General features: G+C 42.6%; 1 protein-coding gene across 1 annotated transcript in view; it reads right to left on the bottom strand.

Moving 5' to 3' along the window:
• Positions 1 to 24,910, bottom strand: part of adam11 (ADAM metallopeptidase domain 11) — a 57,521-nt gene that overhangs the window by 16,098 nt on the left and 16,513 nt on the right. Inside the window, 7 exon segments of the mRNA XM_080456063.1 lie at positions 313 to 479; positions 1,324 to 1,395; positions 1,691 to 1,765; positions 2,938 to 3,101; positions 3,763 to 3,820; positions 7,099 to 7,162; positions 9,027 to 9,109. Coding sequence (XP_080312189.1) covers positions 313 to 479; positions 1,324 to 1,395; positions 1,691 to 1,765; positions 2,938 to 3,101; positions 3,763 to 3,820; positions 7,099 to 7,162; positions 9,027 to 9,109 — 683 coding nt within the window.

Here is a 24,910-nt window from a genome sequence, read left to right as displayed (position 1 = left end):
AAATATGGATAAAGTGGTTAAATGTGGTGCTATAATAGCAAATTTAGCTGGGGACACTCTGGAACCCCCCCCCCCCCCTTTGAGCATCACTAGCCTGGAAACCAGAAAAATCTCCCAATGCAAAAAAAAAAGAAGCCCGTGGCAGATTATTCTGGCGCCGCTCGGTTGTGATTGGATTTCGCTGCCAGCGAAGTTGTTGGGCACCAATCAGGGCCCAGTATGCAAATGTGGGGCGGGTTTATCATCAGACGCATTTTTTAGCTGACAACGTGAATGAACCACAGTCATTATCTCCCTTGGGGGTGAACTCACGAGAAGAGGTGCGTGGCGTCGCTGCGCTCCTTGACGCTCTCTCTCCGGTACTTCATGAAGTCACGCAGGGTCAACAGGGGGTCGTCGCCCACGGACACCATATTGTGGGAGGACCAGGTCTCCATGGCAACCAGCACGATGCGCGTGTTGAGCTGCTCCTTATAGAGCTGAGAGAGGACGGAGCTTTTCTTCAGTGTAGTGGGGGGGAGGCGGTGACTCATAGCCAGTCACGCACCCATCACATTAGGCTCAATGCACAGCAGCCATATTGGAAAGAAATTGGGCCTCTTGCTTACTTCCTTTACAGGTCTTACCAATTATACTAATGAAGGCTCTTGTTCCATTCAGGTCAAATAGAGTCAGGGTGCTGATATTGTGCATGCCGGTTCACTGGAAGCACTCTACACCAGTGGGTCTCAAAGTGTGGTCCAGGGACCCTCATGGTTCCTTGAGGGGGTTCCAAATGGCCCCTTACGGGTGTGCAACTCTGAGTGTACAAATGGAACCAAATGGACCTTTATGGGTCCATTTCGTTCCATTTGTACACTCCCAGAGTTATTGGGGCCCTTGAAATTAAAACGTTTGAGAACCACTGTGCTACACTAAATGGAACAGAGCCTTCATTAGTATATTGGTAACACCTGTGAAGGAAGTAAGGAAGGCCCAATGTTATTCCAATATGGCTGCTGTGCATAGAGCAAATTAACCACATACACCCTAGCGTCCCTATTCTGGGGCAAACATTTGGGTGAAAATAGCAGAGCTTGTAGATCGACTACTTTGGATGAAGAGATTTGTTGTAGAGAGAAAAAAGGAAAGGGCCTAGAACCGCCGTGGGGACTCTGGTCAACTAAGTATATAGAGTTTAAGAGGTTAGAGTCAAGATGCCTGTTCAGAGGGCTGAGGGCAGATGTTCTACAGTATGATGGTCGTGAATCTTATATATCAAATAAAATGACATAAATTTCCGTGCGGACTGACACCGCAGAGGTGCTGCATGCATGCTCTCACCGCGTCAGCCATGTTGACCACTGCTTTGGCAAAGTTCCTGGTCTGAGAGGTCGACCGACGCAGCTGGACAAACTATCAACAGGTGAGAGGAGAGGAGAGGAGAGGAGAGGAGAGGAGAGGAGAGGAGAGGACGGGAGAGAATGGGATAAGAAGGAGAGATTAATGATGACGTTCCAGATCATTCTTTCTTTATTGCTTCAATGCACTACAGTATTTGTCTTTCATCATTGTTGCGTATGTCCTAAAGAAACAACATTAAGTTGACCAACATAACTCCTCGGAAAGTCTAAATACTGTAACTGCGATTTCAAAACAGCGTCAAACTGGGGAAAAGCCCAAAGTTTTATGAAGAGTTGTGTGTACGTACCAGGTCGTGGTCATTGACGACCATTAACTCAATATACTTGGTTTCTGTCTGAACGGTGCGTTGGCCTCGTCGCACCTGTAGAGGGCAACACACGCACACACACACGCGCACGGACGCATGCACGCACAGTTGAGGCTACTCTCGTAATAATTCACACCGGGGACAAACAGGCACGCACTCTCACACTTTCTCGCATACCTGTGCGCATCTCGTTCTCTTACGCACAGGATTCTGTGTCCTTGACGGGGCAACACAACTCAGTCATTCAGCGTGATAGTGCAGCGTGTGTGAAAACCTATATTCTCTACATCTCCCACAGCTCTAGTTACCCCAGGTGTTTACTTGGAGGGGAACTGCACAGCCCCGGGGGCCTCCCTCTATGGACATGTATCATTGGCTAGGTCTCCATTACATATGAGCATTGTTAAACATTGATTGTTTGTGTGTGTGGCTATGTTCTGCTGTACAGCGCAGGTACAGGTATAATGCACACAAAAAACTATTTCTGGCTCTGTCAGGTAAAAAGGCTCTGTGGTGTGTGTGTGTGTGTGTGTGTGTGTGTGTGTGTGTGTGTGTGTGTGTGTGTGTGTGTGTGTGTGTGTGTGTGTGTGTGTGTGTGTGTGTGTGTGTGTGTGTGTGTACAATTTGTGTACGTACAGTACTGTATGTGTGGTGATAGGGCTCCATAAAGTACTGGGATTGGGTCTGATTTAGTTTATTATCGTCATTGTAATACAAACTTGTGACATTATCACACAGCATAACAATCTGCTCTCTGGCTGCAAACGGAATGATTCCATCAGATTAACAAACTTGAACAGAAGAACTGTGAGAAGGGAACGTGCTGAGAAGATGAAACTGTGAGCGCAGCAGGAGACTTGAGGAGCTGTGATTGGGTGTGACTGCTGTGACAATATTTGAGATAGTGATTACAGCCAGAGAATATATTGGCCATTTTAATCACTGTAAACGTGGCATTCATAAATTAGGGTATATTATAGACGACACATTGTGGGCTTGTGGATTGGCTATTTTTGTCAATTCTATTGTTTGAAGAACCTTTAAATCTTTTCAAATTGATTAAAATAGCTTTCACTTTTTTACAAAATATCGGCCAAAAAAAACATCTGTAACCGGTGGGCTAGGACCCTAATCTGGCATCAGTTCCGGAAACGGTTCCAAATGTGATGGAACCGATTCCGGTCCCTCAATGTCGGATCCGAGTGTGTTGTGAGTAGAGAGGTGACCTGTCTTTTCGAGCGCCTCAGGCCTTCTAGAGAGACAGTCGTGTCAGGTTGGGACCACCAGTCATCTTCCAGCGGTGTCTCCCTGTCCTGTGTGTCCTCGTGCCCTTCACTGTGGCTGTCTGCCACGACGTCTTCACGTCCCGTCCCGTTCCCCTGCTGACAACCTGACAGCCGCGTGCGTGCGTGCACGCACGCACGCAAACGCCAAAACAACATTTAAGAGGGAGAAAGAGATGAGGGTGCAATTGGAAATGAATGGATTTGAGTAACAAACGTATGGAAAGTGAGTAAGGGGGCATCAGTATGAGTCTGCAATGGATACAGTAAGTGATTAGAATTATATAAAGAGAGGAGAGGAGAGGCAAGGTGAAACTGGATGACCTGAGGTAGGTGTGTGTGTGTGTGTGTGTGTGTGTGTGTGTGTGTGTGTGTGTGTGTGTGTGTGTGTGTGTGTGTGTGTGTGTGTGTGTGTGTGTGTGTGTGTGTGTGTGTGTGTGTTCTGCCTTATAAGCACTTTGTAACTGGCTGTTTTTCTACCGTCTGACTGCACTGGCAGTGTTTATGTCCTTTGTACAAGGCAGTCTTGTGCTGTCTTATGTGGACATAAATAAATATTTCAAATGTGCGTGTGTGTGCGTGTAAGTTCGTAAGAGCACTGCCTCACAGAAAGGTTAGTCAATGTCAAAGTGATAAAGCAGTCAGAGTTAGGAGATAGACTCCAACCGTCCAACTGACAGACTGTCTGTCGGTCTGTCTGTCCAAATGACAGACAGACAGACAGACAGACATATAGACAGACAGCTTGTTTGGAGGTCAAACAGGTACCTGGACAGCCTGTCAGGTCAATATCAGGCATACGATACACCATATGGTCCGTCTCCTCCTGGAGACAGACAGAGAGAGAGAGCGAGAGAGAGAGCGAGAGAGCGAGAGAGAGAGAGAGAGAGAGAGGAGGAAGCCAAACAAAAAGACAGAGAAAACAATTGACAATTAAACTATCACCCACATAGTGGTGTCTCTCCTCTGCGAGTGGAAAGGCACCAGCCCGCCAGGGCGGGGTGATGGTGGTGTTTGTGTTCGCTTGTATTGGACTCCAAAGTGTACTTGTGTGAAAACAAGGCTGATGTCGGCCGGCCTCAATGGGACGCAAAGTGCCCTAATTCATAATTCAGCAGCAGGCTGGGCTTGTCATAATGGCAATAACACTCCCGGACACGATGACACGCTCGGCAAGGCGGATAAATACTTTATGAAAATGACCTGTCTGAAGAGCTAGCGAGAGGAGAAGAGAGACAAGAGAGACGCAGGGAGAGGGAGAGAGAACTCGAGATGGAATTGTGAGATTATTGATCCATCTCTCTCCGGTCTATGTAACTGAGCTACGTCTCGATGGAGTGGATGATCCTTAATGGAAAAAGTAGGCTCAGCCTATTCCAGCCCCCCCCCCACCACCTTCCCTCTGCTTTCTAGCTCACTCTGTCCTGTACAGTAAAAGTCCATACTCAGCGTTAAATTTAAGTCAGAAGAGTGTACCACATGGATATGGGGTCCATTTGATTCCATTTCTCTCTGGCGTTAAGGTCTTTTTTTCTGTAAAGCTGAATTCTTCTCAGATCAAAGATAAGTGTTTTTAATTAAGTTCTTTAAAAAGAGGGCTTCTTTCTTTTTAATTAAAACATTATGTCTTGTTTCCTTCTCTAACCCCTTCACTCCTTTTCTATTTTGTTCTAGAGACTTTTATGTAATCTCCACAATGCATTCTCTGTGAGCAATTATCTGGCCAGTTTAATTGCTGGATGGATATCTGGATAGCATTTACACCAGAGGAATGAGTTTGCCTGTAAATTGTAAAATCGAGGCCATGCGTGCTTTGTGTTCAAATTGAAATGCAATAACTATGTGCCTCTGAACATCTGATAAAAGACAGTGTTTTAATTTACATTTTAATCAGCTCCTCTGTGTTAGGATCACAATGGAAACAAGTCCCCAGGATTTTTGTGTTATCCTTTTAGCTTTAATGTCTGACTATACCTTGTGCTGTTTACATTTCTGACTAATAAAGTATTCAATCAATCAAAAAAGCTGGGCCAAAGCAAGGATTCCAAAGGATCTCAGCTGGCCAGGAATCCAAGGAAAGGAATTAAGTCATAAACCTGGTGAGTCTGATAAGATCCAATATCCAGAAATACACTGCAATAAATGTTAATAGCTGCTGATGCTGTAAGGCTTAAAAAATATAGTAAACAGTAAAAGAAAATAATGCATCAGGAGCTGTGCCATCTTGGATGTCATAATGGTGTGTGAAGACATTAGGAACATATCCATAAGAAAAATGCTAATCGTCTTTCAATAATACATTTGATATTTTTTCTTTTCATGATCAATTCCGCATGTGTGCTGTGGTCCTTATCTAACCTTTATTTAACCAACAAAAACATTGAGACCTAAGTCTCTTTGGGAGAGCATAACGCACACAGAGGTTCACGCCATCTCCCCCAGATCCCCTCCCAAGGACACAATCCCAGCCAGCTTCCCATCCCCAAACACAGCCAATTATATTTGTTGGTTGTGCAAACACTGTTCAGGGGTATGCCATTAGAATAGTCACACCAGGGACCACGGGTGGTCCCAAGGGGCACCCGGGGCCCACAGGCGCACCGTTAATCCAATCTGCAATGCACCAAACTTGGCACAAACACTGTTCAGGGCTCTGCCATGACAATAGTCACACCAGGGGCCACATGCACTGTATGTGGTTACTGCAGTGCTAAACACTTGGCCATAACTCTGTGACCATTGCTTTGATCAGCGTATTGTGGCTGCCCCAAGGCTCTGGAATAACCTACCCATGCGCATCAAAGCCGCCCAGTCGATAGCTAATTTTAAATCCTTATTAAAGACTTATTTTTTCTCCCTGGACTTCGGTGATAGCTGATGTAGCCCTGTCTTTCCTTTTTGATAATGCATGTTTGTCTGTGCCTTTTCATTGTACGTTATTGTCTGCTTACATTGCATTGTTTTCTTTTTTGTTATTACCTGTACAGCATTTTTGTTGACTTGGTCATGTGAAGTGTGCTATATAAATAAACTTTAATTTGATTTGAATATAGCACTGGAGTTTAGGCAAGTTTCCCAAAATAGGGACACCAATATGTTATCACACAGTCTGCATTTCCCCAAAATCCAACCCTCGTTTTACCTGTACACTACCCGGACGCCATTAGAATGGAGGATCATTTGAGTCTCTCAGCAATACTTTGATGAGGGCGTGCTTCATAAGGATTGTGTATCAACTCGATACTTTCCATACAGCAGCTCACATATAGAGTGGCGCTGTCTGCAGTGTTGGGAGGACCGAAAGAGATGGAGAGAGGGAGACTAAGAGAGGAAAGGAGAGTCAGACAGAGATAGAGAGGGGGGGAGTGGAAGAAAGAAAGAGGGACCAGACTAGGGTAGGAATATCACCTCATCATTTCAGAGGTCTGCTCAATGTTCTGTTCAACTCCTTTCTCTCACTAGGAAACCTTTGGTTTCTGCCTTGTCATTTGACATTTGAATTTCCCGGCCTCTCCTCACATTTGGGACCTTGCCGTTCAATCCTGTTGTGACTCAGATTATGTCCTGATATTTTGTTATATTCCATTGTGGTTTTTATTATATCTCTCTGATTCTGATGTTGAATGGTTATTGTGAAAAATATAGTAGTGAAAGATTATATCAAAAATAAATTGTGTTAAGTTGAAAAAGTTTAAACTTTGATCTCACTCACCGTGGCCCGCACCTTTGCAACACTGGAGTGCTTGCCTCTTTCCCTTTGTTCCTGACAGCAATCACTTTCATTTAGTTGAGTCAGGTTTCATCAGGCCACCACCATGAAATGAGCTCTTATCTTTTTCACGTGGTCTCTTTATAGACAGTTTGAGAGCTTGGAAGCAAATGCACGGTTTGGCACCAATCCATTCAGCATTGTGTCGAATTGGTCTGGTTCGAGGTTGCCATTGCGTTATGAATCACATTGTATGCGGCAATAGCATTTCTGTACACAATAACATATTCAAGTGACAAATGCTAATGTGTAATATTTTGTGTGTGTGTGTGATTATAAACATATATATATATACACATGTCTCTCTGATGAAACCAATACAGTCTACCACTCACCTCATCGTTGTCATAGAGAAGAGGCTCGATCCCATAGGAGAAATTCCCATCTGAGAACATCCCCCTGCACATAATACACAAACCACAGGGGAAAGGACAGAAACTTTAGTTCACAAAAGGTAGGGGTAGGGTGCATCAGTTAACCACATAAGCCTTACTGTTTTGGGGGAAAAGGAGGGGACTAAGTATAGACCCTCTAGGGCATCGTTTCTCAACCTTTTCTGGATCAGGGGCCACTTGAAAAATCGCGAACGTGTTCGCGGCCTACCCATCTGACCACTTGGCCAGCTGAGATCCCCGTGGATTTTAGCCGTGGCATTTTAATGATCAATCAATCACTTGTGTTCCACCTTGGATCAATGGAACTTGGGGTGGACTTGTTATTTATTGGTATCGCTTTTTTATATTAATACTGTTATCATTAAAATCTGATAATTGAATCTCAATTATTTGGGGACCCACTTGCGATACCCTCGCAGCCCACAGGTTGAGCATCGCTGCCCCAGGGGACACCTGTCAACTAATAGGGTTTAAGTGGTTGGTGGTCTGGCATGCTAAGCCCATTGATTCACGGTAAACTTGACATTACTGACAATCATTTTCCATAAGCATAATGTGGTCCGTTTGATCTTCCAGGAAGTCAATGGACTCCATTAATTCCAGTCTTCTTCTTCTTCTTCTTCTTCTGTCGGCTAATTCCCATCAGGGCTCACCACAGCGGACCACCTGTTTCTGTTCTCTGCATCTTCCTTGGTCACTCCAGCCACTTGCATACCTCCTCTTTGGCCTTCCTCTTCTCTTCTTGCCTGGCAGCTCCATCTTCAGCATCCTTCTCCCAATAAAGTACACCCCTAATCCCTCCTCCGCACAGTTTCCAGTACGGTACATAAATCAACTTGCAATCAACTTGCAAATAGCTGGATATACTGATACTGTAAATCCAACAGGTAATATTTCACTGTGTCTTTATTATTTAGTTTGACAGTTCTGATATTGTTGCATTTTAAAGCGCAAATTGATTTGCAAAGTCTGTCCATAAATATTCCCCGGAGAAAAGCCTGATTTAAGAACATGATAAAAAACGTCCATGGCTTTCTAAAAACGTAATTATGTTTGACCAACATCATGGAATAAATATTTAGGCAAATTTGTAAACATACGCAAAATATAAAAATAGAAGCTATTAACAGGGAAATTTGTCTACGTTTATGTACGATATGGATTGATAACCGCGTGGTAATTTAACCACTTAAAACCCTATGGAGCGTAGCAGTGGTGGCCATTTAGTTTTTTTGCAGTTTTCAAATATTCTTTGACACAAAATCAAATGTTTTATGGTCATGATTCACCAGGAGCAAGGATGGCTTGGTTCCAGGCTTAAAATAATGAATATAAATATTTTAGGAAATCTCTATGGGAAAATTTTATGGGCTTTCTATCTGTGGAACCAGGGCCGGTAAACAAAATGGCCGCCACTGCCATGCTCTATATAATAGTTGACTTACTTTTCAAGAAACGGAAAAAAGAACGATCGTCACGATGCCACGCGTGGTGAGCTTGTAGGTCAGCTATTTTAACAATTTTTGCAATGAAAAAAAAACACGCTTCTCGATTATTCAATTAATTGAAAAGCACACAATAGAATAATCGCTAAGAAAATAACCGATAGTTGCATGTTCTAATAGAGTTTAGAGCCAAGTAAGGACATGGCATCAAGTCCCCACACAGAGTGAGAGACATAGGCTAGGTTGTCCTGTAACTCAATACAACTCCAATAGCTTTGTCATGAAAGAATATGAGATTAAACAAAACACAAATCAATAACTGTGAAGAGTGATCTCTGACAATGGCTGTGTGTGTGTGTGTGTGTGTGTGTGTGTGTGTGTGTGTGTGTGTGTGTGTGTGTGTGTGTGTGTGTGTGAACTCACCGTAAGCCATGGCAGGTTGACAAGGCTGCCCAGGAGCCCGGCACCCCACGCACACGCCCGTGGTAGTAACAGTGCTCACCCCCCTGCGGATGCACACAAAGGCACGTACAAACACACACACACACACACACACACACACACACACACACACACACACACACACAATGTTGAAAAAGTACTTGTTATGCAGAATGTCCCACTTCACGTTTTTCAAATGTATAACAATCTTTTGAAAATAGCAGATATACGCGACACGATGTGAGCTTGTAGATCGGCTATTTTCAAAAAGCCAAAGTTTAAATAGGGCTGGAGAGTGGTTAATGTATGTTCTGGAGTGGAGTAGAAGTAAAAGTATAGAAAAAGTAGTAGTAGTAAAAAAGAAAAACCTCAACATTTTACAAAACGTACAGTACTTGTAAATGTTAGTTCACACCACTGGTTGTGAGGTGTTCTAACATCGCAGCAGACAGCAGACACTTCTATCACAGGAGGGTTATTTCATGTAACATACCGGTCCCAGTACAACAGCTCTGGTGTGAAACCAGTTGAGAAACAAAACACCAGGCTGGAATGTGTGAGATGTTGCGGGCAAAGTATATATATATACGTTCACTGTAGGCCGGAAACCGTGTATATCGGAAACCGTTACTTTTCAGGAAATGGAAAAAGAACCTGCGTTCCAATGTATCCAATGTAGTTACTGTACTGGATTATTTAGTCACAAGCTTTTTTCGGACACTGATACTTAACAGTGCTGTAATTGATGTTTTTCCTTTTGTTTAAATAAGTGTTAAATAGCTCACCTCTTGTTGCTATTCCGACCTGAAAAATGCATTTTCAGGTCAGAGTACCAATTTTATCCAAACAGGAGAGAGAACCCATACGGGATAAAGGATTGTTTTAATAATAATAATAATAATAATAATAATAGCAGACAAAATTGCACTATAAAATTTAAGCTGATAAATGGATTCTCACTCCTGGTTGGATTAAATTGTTGAGTCACCTAAAACGTATTTTCTTCTTTCTAAAGACTCGAGCTGGAGAGAGTGTGAGACCCCTGTTACTGAACAAAATATAAGGCTTTAACGTATAAAAAATACCTTTTGTTTTAAACAAAAAATATCACTTACAGTACCTTTAAAGGAGAATTCCGGACATTTTAAGTGTTCTCTTTGATGTCTCGTTACTCACCTACCGACGTAAAAAGTGGCGTTCTTTTTTTCTAGAGATTCCCCTGTCGTCATTTTTTAAACCCCCTCCGTTGTCATAATGGGAGCGCGTGGGTTAGGGAAATTCGTCTATTATAACTCATTGTAGAGTCTCATGATAGTCAAACATGCAGTGAAAGTTCCTGAGAGGCTACCGCTAATGGCGAACGAGCTAACGCTAGTTGCTTGTTTCTCTCCAGAACCTGGCAACTTGGTGTTGCCATGTTGAGAAACAAGCAACTAGCGTTAGCTCGTTCGCCATTAGCGGTAGCCTCTCAGGAACTTTCACTGCATGTTTGACTATCATGAGACTCTACAATGACTAGTAGTAGAGAAAAAAATAACTTTGCATCGGTTATAATAGACGAATTTCCCTAACCCACGCGCTCCCATTATGACAACGGAGGGGGTTTAAAAAATGACGACAGGGGAATCTCTGGAAAAAAAGAACGCCACTTTTTACGTCGGTAGGTGAGTAACGAGACATCAAAGAGAACACTTAAAATGTCCTGAATTCTCCTTTAATACTATCAGAAGCCAAGAGAGTTCTACTGACCTACAAATCTCCTCTCAGAAAATACAATTTATCCAATCAGGGACACCGATTCAGGAGCTGTATCCTTACCTACCCCTCAATCACATCTGTGTGCAGGGTTTCATTTTCTGGGGTGGGGTATTGGGGGGGGGAATCCATTCCATGCTTCTGATTTACTGGTCATTAATTTTTATGGCTGGTGGGGATATGTTCTATCTCTGCTTCTGGTCAGACTGAATTAAATAATGTGCATTAAGTAATGTTCATTTTGGAAATGATGTTTGAAACGATGTTTGATATTTATGTTTGATAATATCACTATTTGATTAAATTATTGACCTCCTTAACCCTGGCGTCCTCATTTTCTGCAAATATGTCCAAATATGTCAAACATTTTAAATTTTTTAAAGACTTTCGATTTAATTAAAACGTTCTTAACACGCTGAGCTTGTAGATCGCTATTTCCGCAAACCGGGAAAGCATCAGTTTTTGATTTTAGCTATATATATAGCAACATAATTATTTCAGAAAACTCTTAGGATTAGCATTGGTTTAGAACAGTGGTTCTCAAAAATAGCAGATATACAAGCTCACAGCACGTCACTTTGTGCCACGCTGCAAGTTTATACATCTGCTATTTTTGAATATTTGAAAAATATCGAAAATGTACGTTTCTTTTTTAACGCAAATCTTCCAATGGCAACAAACCTCTTCCTGGGGTCCAAGGCACAAAACATTTTAAGATGGGGGTCCGCGGACAAATATATATCATTAGGGGGTCCTTGGCACGAGAAAGTTTGAGAATTAATGATTTAGAAGGCATTCGTAGAATCGGCCTCAGGTCTTAATGGGTTAAGAAAATGTCCACCCCTCTGGTGTTGGTTTTGTTTTATTGTTTTTACAAATGGAATGGTCCGTGAGAACGCCACCTGAGCAGTTACTTGCAAAGGGGGTGTCGGTAATTTGCAGGTCAGTTTCACCTGCATGATGCTTATCAGTGCGCTGCCGCTATGCTAGCTTGACTGCAGCAATCAGCTGAAGAGGCAGAGCTGCTGCTCCACGCTGTGGAAGGAGGTGGTGTAAAGTGTACGTGACCGTGATTGATGGCACTAATCCCACCTGGATAGGTTCCCTGATGAATAGACGTCTAATGGCATTGAAGGGCAGTGGAACAATCTTTGATTACATATCAGTGTCCGCCCGTTACCAAGCTAGACTTATTGGCCATTTTCCACGTACTGCACCAGCTCCACTTGACTCGACTTTTTGGGCTTTTCCATTAGGCGATCTCTGGTAATACCAAAAGGTGACTTTTTAGATTTTGATGATTTTGATTAGGAATTTAGGTACACAAAAAACATCATGAAATGAAGTCCGCAACAAATCTAAAACGTATAAACATAAAACACAAAAACAATTATAAAATAAACCTTGTCGAAACACTTGCTGATACACGTATTCAAACTCCCTCCCTTAAAAGTTCACCACCAGCCTTCTTAACTTTGTTATCTCTGCCAGGCCGGCACGGCCGGGGGTGGGAATTATGTTTTTGCCCCCGTCTCTGCACTTTAACAGGCCACTTCACGCTTTGACCTATAACCTGAAGTTGAATTGTTTGTTTCCGATGATCTTACTGGCCAAGTTGACTACCTGGGTCAGCTTGTTCCCATCTCTAACTGGGTTTCCCATACCAAGAGATGAAAGTGACTCAGTGACTGACCTGTCGACCATGGTCAGGATCGGATGCGTTTACTAGCATTAATGCTCCTTCGTTTCCTGAGAAGATAGAGCCGCTGCCTTGCCTTATTATAAATGTTGTCTCCGTTGGTCTGAAAGGTGAGTGTATTGTCGATAATTGTTCCCAGATATTTAAAGTCAGTGACCTGCTCCACGTCCTCCCCTCTCATGATGACAGGCCTGAAGATGGTCGCCATGCCATCTGCTCTTGTCCTTCCTCCCAGACACAGCTCTTTGGTCTTACTAACATTAAAGGCCAAGGAAGTTGCCCCCAAAGGCCAGACCAGGTGGCAAGCATCAGCATTAGCTTTGAGCATTGTTTAGCACTCTCCAACGCAGTGGGATGGTCGCGAATATATGACGACCAGTTACATTGAGGGGGTCCTATCTGGAGTGGAAAACTAAGTAAAGCGAGTGGAGTCAAGTCGGTAACATGCAGTGGAAAAGCGTCATATAATAACATTGCACAGATGTATGGAGTGCCGCTTTGAGTGACACTTTAGCCCTCACTACACTTGTCACGTGTCCACAGCATAGATGACCTGCTGGCTGCAGAGCACGCTATCAATGACGGAAACCGACACCTACTGCAGCTACTGGCGGAGCTCTGAGGACCTCACCGAGGCCACTTTCACCAGAAAATTGTGGCTGATGATCAACCTGTGTAGCAAGTCTTTCTCCCTCTATGACAGATATAGTAGCTTTTGACAGGTTTTCTGTATGTCCTTTATGTTTTGATTGGTTTCCTGTCTTGTACTTTGTTTTGATTGGTTTCCTGTCTTGTCCTTTATGTTTTGATTGGTTTCCTGTCTGTCCTGTCTAAACAGGGAAAACTGGATAAATCAAATCATCTTAAAATTGGTACTTTGGTAACCTGTGCATGAATATATTCATCTTATTTGATGATCTGATAATCCGATTGAAGACTTAATCAGATGATTCTGATCTGAATATGGTGTTTTTGTTGCAATATATGAGATACATTACACATTAAACACACACAAGCCTTGTACTGTACTGTACGTGCAAAACAGTTTTAAAAAAATGGAAGAAAACCTGATTTAACAATTTCTGCCTATAATGACATTCCCAAAATAGGGCCACCAGGTTGAGAGTGGTACAAAGAGTACACTGGATCCATTTTTATGTACGGTATGTATAATAGCAGATCAACAAGCTCCCATATATCGGTATTTTCAATACGGTCATACGGTGAAGTATAAAATAGCGCATTAATTGTATGGAAAAAACGAAAATATGGACATTAAAATAAAGCAAAATGTTGTGTGAGTCTCCATAATGTGCAACAGGTGAGACAAAATGAGACAAACGCGTCACAACGTCTCCAAGCGAGGCACTGAACTGTCTGGCACGTCAACGTCACTCGTGGTAACTCGCTCCACAAACCAACGTCAGCCTTAAAAATATGGAAATTGTAAAGCGACACTGCCCTCAGCTAGCACAGATCGAGGCGGCCGCTAATTGCAAATGTAACTGAATGCAAGGGTCAGTGTCAAGTTGTTGGTAATGAAGTCTGATAAGTCATGGCTGACACCAGAGCTGGACGCCATCTGGCACGCTTCAAAGACCCCGTCTGAGACGCCAATTTACAATTTAGGCATTTAGCAGTCCCTCTTAACCAGAGCGACTTACAAGTGTAAGAACAGACGTAATTGACGTGACCCAAGACCCGCCCTATTCAACAAGCGACAGTGTAACCAGGTATACATCAAGTCTACTGTAGCGTTCTGTCTAAAGCAGTGGTTCTCAAAATGGGGTCTGGGGACCCCCAGGGGTCATTGAGGGGGTTCCGGAACTAAATGATTGGTGGTTGGGAACCAGACGGATCCTTACGAGTCTGTAACTATATATTTTTTTTTTTCATCGTTTTTTCACCCGGTGCCAATTGCCTATGTAATCCTGGGCGCTACTCTCCCTCTGCCAGCCTAGGGAGAGCCTAGAACCAAGCTCATGCCTCCTTCAATGCATGAGGAGCTAGCAAGCCTCTTCTTATCACCTGACAGGGGGGAGTTTTCCCAGTTGGACGTAGCGTGTGGAAGGAACACGTTATTCCGACCAGTTCCTTTCCCCTCCATCAGGCGCCCCGGCTGACCAGGGGGAGGCAGTATAGAGACCTGGATTACTGCATGCTTTTTGTGAGGGTACCTACTACCTACCCTACCCGGGTCTGTAACTCTGAGAGTGTACTAATTTATACGTTCTCCATGGTCACCATGAGGTTGGAGGTGTGTGCGCCTACTGGGTGTGTGCGTGCTAAGTTTCACGCCGATTGGCCCAACGGTACCAGAGATTAGCTGTTCACAGACAGACGGACGGACTCACAGGAGCAAAAACATAATCCCTCGCCTTCTGCCGGTCTAGACGATATCATGATTATTTAAAACATTTGCCTCAATGGCAATTAATGAACGATTGAAAAAAAAGTTAAAATAGCAGATCTACAGTACAAGCAATTTTACAACAAGCACAACACGTTGTGAGCTTATAGATCGGTTATTTTCTAAATGTTTGGCCACCACTATTGCACAACGCAGTATAATACAGGGTAAGTTGCTAATCAGACTAATTGAATAAGTCCATTATAAAAATCTATTCAAATATTTTTGTGTCGATTCGTTGATATAATTAAATACATAGAGAAGAACCTTGCTTCTCGATTATTCAGCTATAAGTCAGTTATTGGTTCTACAAATACCGGTTTCGATATACATATTTTGGTTAATAGGCCAGCCCTGGTAGAGTCTGAAGAGTCCCATGGCGGAAGTTACTTCTGGGTTGGCCACAGACAGAATCTTGGCACTCCCCCCGTTCTGTTATCTGTTATGATGATGACAGGACCATTATCTAAGCATTACAGCTCTAGCTCTGACCCTTGTAATAATAAACAATCATAATTCTGTACCCTTTAGGTGTACATTTCTACATACCTGGATTTCATCCAGCGGGTGCTATTAATACAGCCCCCAGGGAGTGGTTGGGGATCAGTATCTTACTCAAGGACACGTTGACACTAAGCCGGGAGGGGGGATCGAACAGGGCCTCTCTGCCACCTACTCTTGCCATTGTTGCTTTCAGTGCAGAACCAGGGAAAGTTCATTTTAGTGACTTTCAATTAGGGGCAATTATTTTATTATTATGTTATTCATTTGACTTAGTGTTGAAATTATTATTGATATTAGTCTTTATTTATTGAAATCAGGTCTCTGAAGAACACAGGTTAAATGACTGAATCATTTGCTCTTATACCATTTGTAAAATACAATTAAACAACAAATATTTTAATATACGTGGATACAAACTTTGTCATTATCCTTCTTTAAAATACTAAACCGATTGCCTGTTGGGCACAATAAAAGTGGGGAATGCATGCCCCACCTAGTTAGGCAATACCTGTTGTACCTATTGTCAGAGTACCCATCTGTCTGCCTGTGTTCCTTTTATGTCGAGACGGAGATCTCTGTATCTGTCTGTCCGTGTCCCTTGTATGCCCACATACGGATATCCCCGATGTTATCATTATGTATTAAGCGTGCCAACGTGTCGTCACCAGCAGAAGGGGCAAATCAGCCTGCGGGGGCAAGGCATTGGGCGTGGCATTGGGCAATGTTAAGTCAACCTGGTTTTTACCCCTCAAAGATGTCCGCAGCTACCAAAAGACACTTGTTGACGCCCCCTTCAGGATTTTTGGCACTCTCTATATGTCACCATGTATATGCCCATATAGGTCGGATCGGCAGCTCTGGTCAACCAGATATGCCTATATATATATATAGGCATATCAGTCCGATATCAATTGGGTATGGCAAGGTATGGCAGCTGCCATAGCTTAGCTCCCTGGTCACCTAGGAAATTTGTGTTTGCTGGCCTTTGATATAAATGCTGCCAAGTGACCTTGCCATACCTTAGCTTTTGCTGAATTGTCGGGCACTGCACTCCCTGGATCCTCGCCGATACGCAAGCCGAGTTTGAGGGCGATCGGTTCCAGAGATACGAGAAGGACAGATACACACACAGACGCAGAGATTTGTGTAATTTATAGAAGGATTTTGTTTCAGATGAACGTCTAAATGTAGAATCAGCCTGAATTGACCCATGGTTACATGGTCCATTAAGGTGAAGCATTATTTATGCATTCTCATCAACACACAAGACATGATTCAGACATGAATCAACTGGCTTCCTTCTAGTCCTCTGTACTGGGCCCGTCTGTGTATAATAACCACCATCTGAGAATATTGTTTTTCAAGATTCTTTGAAAATAGCAGATGTACAAGCTCACAACATGCTGACACATTGTGAGCTTGTAAATCGGCTATTTTCAGATAGCCGATACTGTAGGGTTGAGGCCTGTTGGTCATTTTGATGCTATACTAACACATTTTGCTGGGGACCCCCTGGAACCCCCTCAAGGACCCTTGGGGGTCCCTGGGACCCCACTTTGAGAAGCACCAGTGTATGAGACTCATAGGGAGTCTTGACTGGTAGCTACTTAACACGTATGAGCTCACATGCGGTGACTCAGCTTCCTGTATAGTGGAAAATCAATGTCTCAGTATTCCACCTCACATTACAGAGCTGGAAGAAAGGACGATAACTTTGAAGGCAAAGTGCAATTGACATATTCCATTCCGAATGGCTGCAATTTTACAAAACAATGACACAAATAATGAACAAAGCATCCGATATACCCCAAATCTGAATCACACATTGAGGCGACTCTAAACAACACAGAGCCAAAAGCAATTTCACTTGCATCCATTGGGGACACCACAAAAGCTACAAATGTCACCGTTTGTTGCAGATTTCTTTTTCACCAAATTAAGGTACAAATTCTCTTGTGAGTCATGTGACATTTTCTTTAATTCCCTTCAACAATTTGTAGGCTAGCCTCATTTCTTACAAAAAAAACCTGCAACATCCAATCAACCCCGAATCAAATGTTGAGGGGCCTCTATAGAGCACATGGTCACCTCCAAAAGCACTTTCAATTCAGCTACTTCTGGTATATTCTAGAGTCTAGTGTAAAACTAATCTACAGATTGTATATTCTAGAGTCTAGTGTAGGACTAAGACGCAGATAGCATATCTATTAATATTCTATTAATATACAGGTGTTGTGATCATGTTACCAACAAGAATATTTATGAGGGAATACCAAGTGTGAGCGTGAAAATGGCAGCCAGGAGAATGACACGAGCAGGATACTGCCAAAGACATCAAGAGCTGCCAGCCAGCAAATCGGTGCTGTGAGAACCAACACGGTCACGAGGACGTCCCACATTAACATATACATGGACGTACTCAAGAAAGATGCAGGAGCGCAAAGTACAGACGAGCTGGCCAGATGTATGGAGAACAGGGATGACTGGAAGCAACGATGGAGGGCTCGTCTGAGGACGACCTAGAGACATTACAAGATAGTGCCTTCTGTAAGTCTATAGTGAAGTTGACATGCTATAAATAAACAATCCACGCCATGGTACTCGTGGAAACAGGGAGACCATGTGACTTCTCAGCATTATCTGTTTTAAGTGTGTAGCGAGACCATGACAGGTCGATTCATAGCTCCTTCAGCCTCTGCCCTCACCCCTTTCTCTGTCTGTGGCCAGAGAGGACAAAGAGACTTTAGCCATTCCTTCCAATTAGGGAGGAAGCGCACAGCACTTACGGCAGGACAGGGAGAAAAATAAATAAAGGGCAGGATTACGAGGCTCTAAGTGAGGGAAATCTAATTGCCTGGCACAGCAGCGCGCACGCCAACCGGAGGATTGGGTGTCCCCGTGCACGAGCCGCAGGTAATAGTCAGTCAGTCACTCACATGAGCACAGTTATGTTATCCGCTTATATTTCCCCAGGTTCCTCTTTCTACTATTTATTTATTTTGCAATAGTAGGGGAAAGCTGAGAGGGACGCGGTATTTATCCACAGAATCAAGTTCATACAGTACACCAGGCTGGAATAAGAGCTAAAAAAAAGGACCTAATGTACAGTACCAAGAAAAAAGAAAACAAACAAAAAACAAAATACAACAGAAGATTATGATGATGTAATTTCCAAAAAAAGTGTAAGTAGAAAAGAAAAAAAATCTTAAAACAGCAGCATTTGTGCCAATATTTGTGCCATTTGTACCAGTTTTGACATCCACTCTTTGTTTAACTTATAACTGAAAAAGGCTGTATCTCGCTTCCTAAGCACTTTTGAAAAATATTGCTGGCAGTTTAGAGAACATATTTTTTTATTTCATTGGCACTGAGAGAGTTAATAACGTGTGCTTTTAAAACTTGACTAGCCCACGTTAATAGAAACAAACTCATTTGTTGTTGAACACTTTGCAGATCAACAGGTTCACACGGTTTGTCAGTTTTTCCATTACACAGACATTTATTTTTCCCCATGTACCTACCTATATGCCTGCCTACCCCTAAGGGTACACATACCCCCGTTTGAGGAACAGTGAAATAGGCCACTACATGATGAAGCACTGCAGTACTGATGATAACCGACTAGACTGCAGGCCTGGCTCATACGTCTCCTCTTTGTGAATTTGACATTACATATTATGCTGCGCAGAGTGCACGTTCCCTCTCATGTGTTGCAGTAACTCTCTGATTGAATCACAGCCTACTGGTCATTGTATCTGAAACTATACTATGTCCTCCATCTTGGTACAACAACCCACTAGATATTGCATACTCATACCAATGGAGAATAAACATTTATCCTCCACAGACAGAGTCATTAAATATGACACCATCACATCTGATCAAATTAATGAGGCTGGAGTTGGATGTTATTCTGCAGTGTGGGATGTAAGAGCTTAAATGGAGAGGAAGAGGAGAGGAGAGGAGAGGAAGGAGGTATGACGCTGTTCTTTTTGGCACACAGCCAATGAGGTGGAACCATGCTAACTTGCAATGAAAGGCTCAGACTCACCTCTCACCAAGGACAAAAATAGACATGACATTATAGGGTGTGGTTTGCAAACGAGTCATTGGGGCTCAATTCGAGCAAAGTCATCTAAAGTCATCAAATTTGCGACTCGGGTCCAAGTCGAGTCTCGAGTACACACCTCTGAACACAGGTGTTCCTTTAGATTTTGACTTGCCCTTTGGTGTGCCTTGGGCGGAAGAAGTTTGCAAACCACTGGAGTAACCGTCCCGAAATGCTCGACCTTGCCAAGCGAGTAAGTGCAATGCCATCTCTCCACTTTCACTAAACTCACATCCCAAACGGCTATTCCTGTCAGAAGGAACAGGATAGCTCATTGCCTGTCATATAGTATTTCTCTCTCTCTCTCCCTATCTGAAAATGGACCAGGCAGTGAACAGAGAGACCCAGCGCTGCACGTGGGACAGTGCAATGTGTACCCATCAGTGTGATAGAACAGTGGTCTAGAACAATGGTTCCCAAACGTTTAGCTCGAGACCGGTCCGTGTATTTTCTGGCAGTCGGACTTTCTTTTGGAAACCACAAACAGAAATCCGCCCGTTGCGTTCATTTTTCATTTTTCATTTTTCATTTAGGGTCGTGTCGGTTCTTTCGCTCCCGTTCGCTCCCGTGTTTCATTTTTCATTCTTCATTTTAAAACAAGTTACGTTCGTTTCGCTCCCGTCTTTCATTTTTCATTCTTCAATAAAAAAAAAAAAAATGAAACGTAAGAAAACAGGGTTTTGATTTTTCATTCTTTCATTTCTCGATCTTAATCAAAGATACTGTAAAGACAATACCAGAAGCGGAAGTAGATTTAGTACTTAAAAATAAGAGTGTATATATATATATATATTAAATATAAATGTATTATACCGTAGGCTACATGATTATAACATTACTATGGCTACATCAATGTTAGACAGATGGACATATATATATATATATATATATATAGATATATAGATAGATAGATAGATAGATAGATAGATAGATAGATAGATAAAGATAGATAGATAGATAATATAAATATATGATACTGTAGGCTACACGGTTATAACATAAACATAATTATGATAGGCTATATTATTATATTAGGCTATTAACATTATGCAAGCTAATTATATTTACCATGGTTACGTCAATAAGAAGACAGAAGTCTGTCTGTCTGTCTGTCTGTCTGTCTGTCTGTCTGTCTGTCTGTCGGACGGACGGACGGACGGACGGACGGGCAGATATAGGCCTACGTGATTCTCTTCTTTTCATTTAGACATTTTCATCCAAAATGTGTGTTATATTTATATTATTTAGTTGCAGCATGATTAATTAATAGCAATATTACGGAATAGGAAAACAGAAACAAATCTACCTATATAATTCGAACTTGGAAAGTTGGGTTGAGACTTGAGAGCTATAGGCGTCGCTACTCATTGAACCATCGAAATTACATCTCTGCTGACGTTTTAATCGGATACAGCATAGGTGGGCACTAGGGACATCTGGGCACCAGGAAGAGTGGGTACTATATGTGCACTGCCTGTGAGATTGAATTATTTATTAACAATGATTATTAACACCAGTTTTCCCGGTGCCCAGTCTTCCTGGTGCCCAGATTTCCCTAGCGCCCACTCTTCTCCACCCCTAAGTGCCCACTCTTCCAAGTGCCATGTCCCTAATGCCCACTCGTCCAAGGTGCGATGAAGCAGCCTTATAAAGCACAGCAGGTCATGTTATAGGCCTAGACCTACTACAGCATGTTAGATTTCCTCAATACACAATAATAAACATCTGCAGATGTTCTATCAGACAGTGGTTGCAGCGTCCTTTTCTATGCTGTGGTGCGCTGGGGAGGCAATAGGCAAAGGGACACACTCAGACTGGACAGACTGAGGGTACCATACGTGCGCTCCCGGTGCTATCTATCTATCTATCTAATGCGGTCAGTAACCTAAAACATTTTTTTTTAAATGAAGCCACTCATTGTCATCAAGTGTTTCAGAATCGGTATAAACAAAACGTGAATACTATCAATACAAAAGATACAATGCAACTTTGGACTGGTACATCAGAGCTTATCAATATTCGGTGTCTGTCTGTCTGTCTGTCTGGATGGACAGACGGACGGACGGACTTATACGGACAGATTGATAAGTGGACTTGATTATAGCCAATATAGGCTATTATTTTATTTTCATTTACACATGCGCCTTTTCACCCAAAATGTGTGTTATATTATTTACTTGTAGCATGGTTAATTAATAGTCCCTGTTTGCGTAGCCCCCAAATCGGGCTCCCCAAGTTTTGCTCACTGTGTGAACTGTTCAAAGACGTAAGCAGCTCCATACTAGCACTCGGTGGTACTGGTGCGTCTCTGACCGCTGTCTGTCTGTCAGTGTCTGTCTGTCTGTCTGTCTGTCTGTCTGTCTGTCTGTCTACTCTGTCTACAGTAGGCCTACATAGAAGGATATAGACCTAGGAAATCCAGGTGTCCAAATGTAACAATGTTGATATTGCAGTAGTAATTTTAAATCGAGTCTTTACAACTGGCTGGAAATGAACTTGGATGTATAATACGCTACAATATTCAGACCCTGCCCTATGGCACACAGTGCCCGTGGTGGGATCATTCCTTACAAATGGTTACATACGGTTGTAGCCTATGTTTGTCATAATTGTAATACTTTTGGAATAATCACCATGAACGATCGCGCTCAATCTCTCCCCTCCATTGCGCACTGGAGTCTGGACGTTTGGTTGTTCATTGATTACAAGTTACACAAACAGAAATAACCTCTTGCATTATATGGTCAATAACGCCAAAAAAAGAGGGGAATTGTTAAACCAGTAGAGAACAAATAGGGCTCTAATCATTATGATTAGAGCTCTGGTTAAATATCTCCCTCTTTTTTGGCATTATTTGTGTAAAAATAATAAAGTAATGCAACATCCAGAGCTGATGTGCATACCCACGGGCCACGGCAATGTGCAGGATGTCATTTTACAGGTTTTGAATTCATTCAATACATTTTACATATTCTACTGGTGAGAATCAATAGCGTTGCGCCTCGACAACCTGTGGGTTCCAAACGGTAGAAGCATGCGCAGTGGCGTTTTAAATGTAGAACTATTGCAATCCCAGATTTGACCACCAGGCGATGGCCGCTTCAATGTTCTACCGTGGCTCTTGGTGCCACCTCCTACCAATACAATATTAACTACCCCCCACAGTTAAGAGGTTCACGTCTCACTCTGGGCAGATCTGTTCTTTTCGGTTTCCTCGATTGCCATGGCTGGTACACACTGTATGACTTAAAGTCGTCAGGTTGTATTACTAATAATCATACTGCAACTAAAGCCAACACATTTTGGATGAAAAAGCTGATGTCTAAATTAAATAGATTGGCTAAAGTACATGTATGCATCTTGATATATCTGATTCCTAATAGTGTTGCAAGGAGAAAAACAACCTTTGTAGCTGCTGGGGATTTCAAAAACATTATAACAGTTGGGTTACAAATGTTCAGTTGGCCATTAGTGGGCCTATTTGAAAGCAGACATCGTTAGTTGGTGCTATAATCTATATACTATCAATATACGCAGGCCAACCCTAACCTCTATTAATGGCCTACAGCCGCACGAAGTGATCAGAAGCGACACTATCCAGGCACGCACCTTTACGCATCCTAATTTATGTTATCCTACAGTGTATAGACCAATTATTTGTTTACTAACATTGAGACTGGACGCACAGGTGATTGTTTCATGCAATCAATTCTCAACCTGTTGTTTCGGAGTGCGAGAGACCTGATAGAATAGGTTTCATTGCGCGCATACTGGTTGCACGCATACTGGTTCTTATCAGTGTGACGTCGTCTGTTAAGGGGTCTATATATAGGCGCGTTCATTAATTCATTAATAGTGCGTGCTAAAAACAAGGCATTTCGTACCATAAACAGCACCGTCCGCATTGATATATTGTAGGCCTACAACAGGTGTGTGGGGCAATGTATCCCACTGACGACGAGCACCTGCAGAGCCAGGACTACACTCGGGGTTTTGCTTAGCCTAATTTATAAGAAAATAAACAGTTAATAAAGCACATACAGTAGGCCTATATACCTTCAATGAAATGCTCCCGCACAACACACCACCAGGAAGAAAGAACAAGCCAGCTAACTGGCGGCTGCGTAAGGCTTTGAATTTGTTTATGCAGTTATTTTTGTCAATAGCTGACAAGCATGCTCCAGATAGAAAACAAACTAACCTGTATAAGAGCACGTTGGATTGGAAATTAAGAACTGCATGGCTTTAGAAACACTGCAAAGCAAAAGGCAAGTGAATCTGTCAGTCTGGATGACTGGCAGATCTACTGTAAATTAAGGAATAATGTGACAAAAATGAATAGAAATAATTTATTGAGCCAATGATAGATGGTCCTCTGTTTCATGGTAATTACCTAGTACTACACGTCACAGCCTCAAGGTAGCGACAATCAGTGGTGATTGGGGTTGGCTCTGGGTATGGACTATTAGACATATTGCAAAATATATACAAAATAGTAAAACCATATAATGCCATATCAAGATAAAGTTAAAGCAGTGCACATATAGAAATAATGGACGGAAAAGATTAGGCCAATACCAAAACATGTTAGATCTTTTTAAGACACAATGCAAAAAAGAGAACATTTTCAAAAATGAAAGGCACCAAAAACACAAAATACACATGAAAGCCTCAGGGACCGTCTACAGGAAGCAAGAAAGGCTCTGCTCTTCGTTTAGACCATGGGTGTCAAGGTTGTGGATCCATTTAGTACTTCTCTGCGAAGCAATTTATTAATGATGTCACCACCCCGTGATGAGGCTGCAAGATTTTCTCTATTCCCCAGAATTTAAGGGATGCTGGGGAGCCATGCTTTGCTTGTTGACAGTGCCTGGCCATGGCATATTCAGGGTTGTTAGTGCGAATAGCAGTTCTGTGCTCACCAATACGAGTTTAAGTGGTCTCTTAGTTTGACCAATGTATGCCAGTCCACAGGGACATTTAAGCATGTATACCACATGGGTTGAGTTACAATTTATAAATGAGGATATTTTATATTTTTTACCAGTAGGTGGATGGGTAAAACATTTGGTATTTGATGAATTAGAGCACTGAGCACAGTTGCCACATTTATAAAAGCTATGTGGGGGATTGGGTCTTAGACAGGGCCAATAGACCAATTATTTGTTTACAAACATTGAGACTGGACGCACAGGTGACTGTTTAATGTAATCAATTCCCAACAGATCCCCAAACCTGCTGTTTTGGGGTGAGCTTGTTTCAGTTCATTCAACCTCCTCTGTGTAGGCTAGTGGAGTGCGCCCTGGCAACACATATACTCCATCGCGTAACGGTATTGCGCACCGAGAACAGCTGACATACAAGCTCACAACCGCGTCACGGATGCGACC

This window comes from Gymnoscopelus braueri (genome assembly GCF_963280865.1).
Source record: "Gymnoscopelus braueri genome assembly, chromosome: 17".
Taxonomy (NCBI): Eukaryota; Metazoa; Chordata; class Actinopteri; order Myctophiformes; family Myctophidae; genus Gymnoscopelus; species Gymnoscopelus braueri.
The sequence above is the reverse complement of the archived record's forward strand: the minus strand, read 5'-3'. Positions and strand labels throughout refer to the sequence as shown.